The 8,908-nt window shown below is 45.0% G+C and overlaps 1 protein-coding gene across 1 annotated transcript in view; it reads left to right on the forward strand.

Annotated features, from left to right (window-relative positions):
- Ror1 (receptor tyrosine kinase like orphan receptor 1) overlaps positions 1–8,908 on the forward strand; it is a 346,999-nt gene that overhangs the window by 312,016 nt on the left and 26,075 nt on the right. The window contains exons 5-7 of the mRNA XM_021200163.2: positions 1,466–1,593; positions 3,423–3,740; positions 5,581–5,826. Coding sequence (XP_021055822.1) covers positions 1,466–1,593; positions 3,423–3,740; positions 5,581–5,826 — 692 coding nt within the window. The remainder of the gene's footprint in view (positions 1–1,465; positions 1,594–3,422; positions 3,741–5,580; positions 5,827–8,908) is intronic.

An 8,908-nucleotide genomic window follows, 5' to 3' on the forward strand; every position in this document is an offset into this window, starting at 1 on the left:
ACTAAGCACTTAGCAAATGTCTTCCTTTTGAATGAGTGTCCTCTAAGTTTGCCATAAATGCATTAGTGACAGCTATGTACTACCTCTGTAGTCTCAAGGGACTTCTCTAGCAGCCAGTCACGGTAGCTCCCAGCCACTTGAGAGACTGTGGTAGAACTATTGCACCTTCAACGTGAGGTTGGACAACATATTAAGACTAGTCGTAAGCAAAATCAATGTGTCTGTGGTCATAGCTCGGTGGCAAGTACTCACCTAGCCTATGCGAAGCCATAGTTCCATCTCCAGCACTGCTAAATTAACACACAAACAAAGAATAATAAGCTTTGAAATTATTTGACGGGGTTATATAGCTTACGCCTATGGGGCAAAGAGGCCAGTTATAGCCTCTGTTTTAAAGGCAAAGGACCATGACGCACAGGTCTGGGTCAGCCTGCCTAGCGAGCACAAGAAGAGTATTTTGGACCCTGTCTTCTAAGTTAGAAGACGTCAAAAAAGGCAAATGGGTGTTAGGTGGAGACGTGTGTTGACATCAGCCAGAGGAGAAGAACTGGGGTAAAGGTGAACTCACAGACGTAGCAGGCAGCCTTTGGGGGAGCCTACATCTGCTGTCCCACCCTCTGGCCCTGCCCTGTTTCTTGTGCATCCCCACTGAGGACTTTGGTGGGAGTGGGATGTCCGTCTTAAATCCTGGTCTCCTGTCCTATGACTTGTGGCACTGCAGCTTTCTTGTCATTGCCTGGCATCCCCTGTCTTCATGATAAAAATCCACTTCCCTTGTCCACTTATTATTTTAATTTAAAAGTAGCAAAAATCTTATGGCTTTTTTTTTTTTTTTAGTTTTAATGGTCATAGAGAGGTAAGGTGTCTATTGATGCTTGCTTCAGAGTTCCTTCAGTCTGTGGCTTGCTCTGGCCTCTTGAAGATAGAGGACAAGTCGTACCCAGTGAGGAGCCATTAAACCCTCCCGTCCTCCCTCCCAGCCGTACCAGCTTCCTACCCTGTGGATCTCCTAATTGACATGTCAGTTGGTGTGGATCTTGTGGCTAATGTGCACGCGCCTTTGTAGCAAATGGAGCAGAGATAATCTGCACTTAGGAAAAACAAAACTGTAGCTAGCGCATGTGCCCAGATTCCCAGCTTGCTTCCTCTTCCCTCACAGGGCTACATCATCTTCCAACCCACCACCAGCTGCAAAAATAAAAGTTCTTTCCCATATTTAAGGATGATTTTGCGCTTCAGGATGATTTTCTGGGGGTGTAGGAAACTTGACCAACGTGACCAACAGATGTTTTAAGGGATGTTTGAGAACTGAATTTATAAAAAAAAAAAAAAAAATCTGTAAGTGTAGTCTTCATTATATGGTGCCCAACTGCGCCCCCTCGTGACCATTTAGAGCATTGCGCAGCCGGAGTGAGTAGTGCGTGAGGGTAGTTCTGGTCTAAGAATCATTGTGCTTTGTTTTTAGAGATGAGTATGAAGAAGATGGATTCTGTCAGCCATACCGAGGCATTGCGTGTGCACGATTTATTGGCAACCGCACTGTGTATATGGAGTCTTTGCACATGCAGGGGGAAATAGAAAATCAGATCACAGGTAGGTACCATCAAAGGAATGACACTTAGCCTTCCTTAACTATTTTTCTTGCCAGGAGTTTTTCTGGGCTTCTTTCCTGACAGAGAATTAGGCTAAGCTTAGGGTTGGGAGTGGGACCATAAAGAGGCATAAGATGTGATCTCTGTGCTCTGGAATTTACATTAAAATAATTTATTAGAGGTTAGTCTTGGAGGAAAAGGAAGCTTCGAGAAGTCTCACATTCGTGCAAACACTCAATAAATATTCCTGAGTGCTTTCAGTATGCTGGGACCAGACCGGACACTTGGGACTATGAGGGCGTGAAGGAGCCAGGTGTGTCTCTACCCTCACAGAGCTTGCGTTTGGAAGCAGCATGACGTAGACTAGGAAGGGACAACCCTGGACTAGAACATCCATCCCAGTGCTGTGTTACAGAGACATCAAGAAATTTGCTGTTCTCCATGAGCCCCACAGTGAAACATTTCCTAATACAAGACGGGGGGGGGGCACTGAGAGGAGGGGGGGAGGGAGGGGGGAGGGGAGGGGAGGGGAGGGGAGAGTGGGAGAGGGGGTGGGCCGGGGGAGGGGCGGGCCACCATGCACCATTTTGACTTGAGGATTTTAGGAGACATATGGACAAATCCAGGACAGAAATATGGGAGAGAAAAGGGGCCAGAAACTCTGTTCTCTGAGCAGCTTAACAGAACTAAGAAGCAGCTGAGGGGAATTGTTGAACCAAAACCATGGACAGGAAGTGGAGTGGCTTTTGCTGAAGCCCTCAGGGATGTTTTGAGAACAAGAGTAGACACAGGCTGGACAAAGAGAAGCCACTGAACCCAGGGTTTCCACCGTACAAGAGCATTTGGACACACTTTAAAATAAGGATATACATTAAATAAATGGCGTTCTGATATAAATATTTAGTAAACAATGTATAATAGCCCTCTCTTGCACATGTTCCATGGATATCAGTTTGCTGGAAAGTATTATAGTTCCATTTTGTTTTTGAAAAACTCATTTCATTCTTTTTGACCCAACATTTCCCGGACTTGTTAGCCTCTGTGGCCCTTCTCAGAAGCCCTTAATAAACTGTCAGATTAATGGTCCAAGGAACTCACTTTGTGAAACAATGTAACCAGCCTCTGGGGGGGGGGGGGCGCTACAGGGCTGGTGCACTTTTGGGATAGATGCCCTGCAGTGTAAGATTTGGCTAACAGACCCTGAGATGCCACAAGGCATACTGGGACAATGCCCTGTGCAGTGTGAGGTTAGGCTAAGAGACCCCCAAGATATCCAGATGCATACTGGGACAATCGAATTGTGGTCTTCTGGTGTATTGCATCATTTTCCAAAGATGGAATAGAAAGTATTCAAGCCACGATGAAATGAAGCAAATAGTCCAAAGCCACCCGACAACTCTTGCCATCTGGCAATGCAGTGCTATGCTCCACTCAGCCCTGCCTGAAACAAGCTCTGACCTTGGGCTGTCAGATGTCTTAGAGCCTCAGAAAATTAATTTAAAAAAAAAAAAGTACAGGGTGAAACACTCTCTCTGTAGAGAGAGAGAAACAAAGAAAAATATATTGTACTTTAACCCAATTAATTCTTTTTATTAGGAAATGGTACATATGTAATTCAATCCTGTTTTTCTAACTTTGTAGTCAAAATGATTTTTTCAAGTCCGTGAAAGTGAGATGCTTAGACATCTGAAATGAATCTCCTTCCCTTGGCCTTGTGGGCTTCAGCCCGGGAGATTCCCTGCAGTGTGTTTCTCCCTGGTATCTGTTGACTGGATAACGGCAGAGATAAACCCTGGCCCCTGGGAGTTAACGGCTCTGTTTGTTTTTCAGCTGCCTTCACCATGATTGGCACCTCCAGCCATTTATCTGATAAGTGCTCTCAGTTCGCCATCCCTTCCTTGTGCCACTATGCCTTCCCATACTGTGACGAAACCTCATCTGTCCCAAAGCCCCGTGACTTGTGTCGTGATGAATGTGAAGTGCTGGAGAATGTCCTGTGTCAGACAGAGTACATCTTTGCCAGATCAAATCCCATGATTTTGATGAGGCTGAAGTTGCCAAACTGTGAGGATCTCCCCCAGCCGGAGAGCCCGGAAGCTGCAAACTGCATACGGATTGGCATTCCCATGGCGGATCCTATAAACAAAAGTAAGTGGTGGAATCTGGTGCTGACACACGGTGACTGTTCACACTGGGACAGCGACAGTACCCGCTGACCACTAACCTTCTAGTGAGCCTAATACCGTGCCTGAGCATTCTGCGGTAGATCAGATAGAATTGCCTCAAAGAAGCTTCATGAAAAGAAATTTTTAAAAAATACAGGATTGGGTAATTTTTTTTTAATAACTTAACACAGAATTACTAAATGGCCCAGCAATTGCACTCCTGAACACATAACTGGAAGAATTAGAAACAGGTCTTCAAATGGAAATGCATATAAAAATAATCACAATACAGGCTGGAGAGATTATCAGCAGTTAACAACACTTCCTATTCTTGCAGAAGACCCAGGTTCAGTTCCCAGCACCCACCTGGCAGCTCACAACTGTCTTTAAGTCCAGTTGGGGGAATCCAATGCCCTCTTCTGGATGCATAGGCACCAGCATGAATGCAATGCACACATATACATACAGGCAAAGTACGTAAATACATAAAAATAAAAATTAATAGGTTTTAAGAATGTTTGTGGTAGAGCTATCCACAAAAGAGGCTGGGGGTGTATCTCAGTGCATACACAGAGCCCTGGGTTCATTCCCAGAATCACATAAACTGAGTGATATATGTCTGTAATCCCAGCACTCAAGATGGGGCCATAAGAACCATCAGTTCAAAGCCATCCTTCCCTACATTGTGAGTTTGTGAGTTCAAGACCAGCCTGGGATAGTAGAGACCTTGTCCCAAAATAAGTGGTTTTTTGTTTTTTGTCTTGGTTTGGTTTGGTTTGGTTGGTTGGTTGGTTGGTTTTATAAAACAAATGATGGTATATCCACATATTGAAATACCATCCAAGAAAGGAATGAAAAGCAGACATATGCTACAACTGGGTGAAACTCAGAAATATAATGCTAACACAAAAAAAGAAAAAAAAAACCCACTGCATGATCCCAGTTCTATTAAGTGTCCAGAGTGGACAGATTCATTGAGACATGAAGTATATTTGAGGTTCTGAGGCTGCAGTGGTGGGAGGGACTGCCTGATGGATGTGGAGTTCACTTTGGGGATAGCAGGGGTAGTGTAGAAAGGAGTGAAGCTGTACAACTCTGGGAAGGTATCAGGTGTGCACATGTTTCATGTTGTGTGGGCTGTACCATACTTGGTAAATACACATGAAGATGTGTCCCTGTCTGTGCCCTGTCCCTGCTCCAGACAGCAGGTTGTCCCTCTGCCTGTTTGCCTTTCATCTAGAATTAATTCTCTTTGGTAGTTAATGCCACTTGTGTAGTTAGTGTATAACATTTCTCTCTTACCTTGTGGCCAGCTGAAGGAGCATGTAAGAGAGCCTGCTTTCTCACGGGCAGCCCATGTCATCAGCACAGACAGCCCAACTCCTCCTTGAAACACCGGCTGCCCCTAGTAGACTTCCCATGAGTTATCTCTAGACACCCCCCATTCAGAACAGAAGAAAACGTTTGCCTTGAATCCTCCTTGAATCACTGACTCCTGACCCATAAAAAAATCCCTCCCGTGGCCCAGCTGCCTCCCCAATCCCTTTCTTCCTGTATTCCCCAGTTAGAAACACTGCAGAGAGTCATTTTATTCCTGAAGCATAAGCTTTAAATCCTCCCAGGAACGTGAGTCCAAGGCAGGCCCCGAGTCCAAGCCCAGCATACTTCCCTACCTCTGCCTGCGTCCCCCAGCACTGATCTGCAGGGAGGAAGACCTGAGAGGTCCTTAGCCCTCCCCGCCCCACACCCAAACTGTTGCTAGGAAGGACAAGTCCCCTTCTGTTTCTTACTAGCACTCTGGACGTTTCTTTCATGTTTTTCAGATCACAAATGCTACAATAGCACAGGTGTAGACTACAGGGGAACCGTCAGTGTGACCAAGTCAGGACGCCAGTGCCAGCCGTGGAATTCTCAGTACCCACACACGCACAGCTTCACCGCCCTGCGCTTTCCGGAACTCAATGGAGGCCACTCCTACTGCCGCAACCCTGGCAACCAGAAGGAAGCTCCCTGGTGCTTTACCTTGGATGAAAACTTTAAGTCTGACCTGTGTGACATCCCAGCATGTGGTAAATAAAAGTTATTGGCTCTAGTGTATTCAGTCACCTTTCAAATACCCAGGTCCCCTTGTAGAAGGCCTAGGATGGTGGATTCTATTGATCATGGTCTCTCAAGCAGAAACCATCTCCATCATACATAAGCCTCGCTGTCTGACAGTTCCTGACAGGCACCGGTGCCACTCTCTAGGAGCACCTGTAGTCACTGCACAGCGGTGCTCTGTGGTGTGTGGTGCCAGAGGCACAGGGTAAGACAGCCAATCACAGTCATTCCTGTAGAAAAGAGTCTTTTCCCTAGGAAGTCCATAGACACAGAAACTGTCTTGGCCCACAGGTCTATTGGAAGCAATGAGCGGGCTGTTCTGTCTCACTGAAATCACCCAGGAAGCAAAATGAATTTGCAGTCATTGCTCAGTGACTGAGGCCAGTCTACTAAATTGTGATCTTTGTCTCGGCCACTCACGATGCAGCAAAGTATGGATGTCTGGAAGGAAAATGGAGTTGCTGTCAGTTTGTTCGCATCTACTGGATGATTATAAAGTATGAGAGAGGATGGAAATGTCAGTGAGAAAACCCTAGAGCTTGGAGCTATTATGGAGCTGATTCAACTTTATGGTCCATGTGCACAGGTGGACCGGGTTTCCCAGAACTGTGGGGGAAACTGGGATGTCACTACTGAGAAAGCCAGAGCCACAGCTACATAGTGGGACCAAACAGAATGGGCAGTCACAGGAAACAGATAGCAGAGTCCTAAGGGGCTGAGTGTTCAAAGGGATGGAACTGCAAGGCGTTCCTCATAGAATGGAAACCCACTGCGCGCTTATGAGGGAGTAAGGACAGGCAGGGCCCCGAGAGATACCTAGCACACCCCGAAAGAATGAGGAGTGGGTCCCAGAGCAGTGAGGCATAAGTGAGATCCCAAAGGTAATGGTCCAGAGGGCTGGTGAAATGGAGGCTTCGTGGGATGGTAGCCCGATGATCGGGGCAGGGCAAGCATTGAAGTGTTCAGAGCAGAAGGCTGACAGCTCAGTGTGCTGAAACAGACAACTTTTGCAGGAAGAGAGGTAGAAGAGGCAGTGGCCTGTGGGCAGGTTGAGGGAGTATCTGGAAACTGGTAATAATAGGGCCACTGTTTGGTCAGATGTGGAAGACAAGAGAAAACTCAAGGTGACCCCAGAGCTTAGCTTCTTGCATAAAGGACGAAAGTCACAGAAAAGGAACTTTGGTGGGACTTGAACCAAATACTACTAATAGGAAATACATTATTTGTTCCATCTGGATAACTAATACCTTACCCTTTAGAAGAATTACTTTCTGTTTTTGAGACAGGGTCTTGTTGTGTAGTTCAGGCTGGCTTTGAACTCAAGAACTCTCCTAACCCATCTTCTGAGTGCTGGCTGGGAGTTTCCAAGCGTGCACAACCAACCCTGAGTTTTTCTAACTGATGTCTGGATTTTAGTTTCCAGCTCATGCTGTTCAGAAAGTCACTTCCCTCCAAACTGGAAGATTTGTTTATAATCTTATCCAAGGACTCACATGCAATTAGTATATCTCAGATTGCTTCTATCTATAGAGCACCTACTATGTGCTTTCAGAATGCTTGGTGCTTAAGGACTTCATCTTCAATTAAAAGTCATAACCCTGATATAGAGAAGGTGGTTTGGGTACATGCTGCTGAGGTTCAGAAAGGTTAAAGGACTTGTCTATAACATACAGTCAGACACTGACAGGGCTTGACCTGAAACGCCCATCTCTGGCTTGCAGCTCTGACTAAACTCAAGGTTGTATTCTTCTGGTAGACACTTAGAAGTCTTAAGACTTAGAAGTCTTATAACAAATACAATTTTAAAAATATGCAAGAACCACAGTAGGCTCAATCTCTGGACTCTATCATGCAGGTTCTAGACTTTGCTGAGGAAGAAAACTGTCGTAATAACTCAGCATCTCATGGTATTAGCCAGTGGTGCTGAAAGAGCATAGTGTATTTCTTTCTTGATATCAATTTGCAGACAGCCTACTCATAATTTGTGAGACTAGTTAATTCATGTCTAAGAGCAGTCCAGAGGTGAGTCAGTTTCTGCCACTTAGGATATTTTAAAGATTTTTTTTTTTCTATTTTGAAAGAATGTGGTACCTCTTGAACTCTTCGATCTAAGCCACATATGCACCCATTAAAGGAACAGAGAATCTTTGTCATGTGACCAGTATGCTGCTGAGATGCAGTGGCTCCCTAGTGTGGAAGTCAGAAGAAAGCCAGCAAATATCAAGGCTTCTCATAAACCCTTGAGCAGACCCTCCCTACAGAGTGATTACAAGAGAACCCTACTTTGGTAACAGCTAGAGATCACCCCAAATATTTTTCTTGCATCCTTGCAAAAAAAAAAAAAAGCCATAGAAGATAAGTGAGAATTCTCCAACACTATTCCCTCCCACTCCCATCTGTCTCCTCTCCTTTCCTGATGCTCAGCATTGAACCTAGGGCCTCAGATGTGTTAGTCAAACACAACTGATTGGTTACTCTCAACACTCCAGTCCTAATTTAGTGTTTGAGAAACCAAGGCTCAGAGTAGTGATAGGACCCACCCAAGTTTACCAATTAACAGAAGCCAAGTCTCCCTCCTCTAGGGCCATTGCTCTTTGTTCTACACCAGTATTTCTTAACCAGGGGCAATTTTGCCACCCAGAGAACACTTGGCAATGTCTGCAGATATTTTGGTTATCACTATGGTCATGGGAGTAGACGATAATACTGGCATATATTAGGTAGAGAACAGGGTATGATATTAGGTACCCTTAGATACCCAGAATAGCCACATAAAGAATGATGTTAATAATGCTAGTGCCAGAGTAAAGAACCTTTCTTTATACTATATAATTATAGAGTATTGAATGACAATATTAAGTAGTAATACATTAGCTATTTATTGTCCTTAGAATTAGCCAAAAACCATAAGAAGAGTTTGTATGCATTACCTCAGGAATAATTAATTCTATAGCCTCTGGGTAAGGACAATTATTTTTTTAAAAATTGCACACGCGAGCACGCGCGTGCACACACACACACACACACACACACACACACAGAGAGAGAGAG

Source organism: Mus pahari, chromosome 6, assembly GCF_900095145.1.
Source record: "Mus pahari chromosome 6, PAHARI_EIJ_v1.1, whole genome shotgun sequence".
Lineage (NCBI taxonomy): Eukaryota > Metazoa > Chordata > Mammalia > Rodentia > Muridae > Mus > Mus pahari.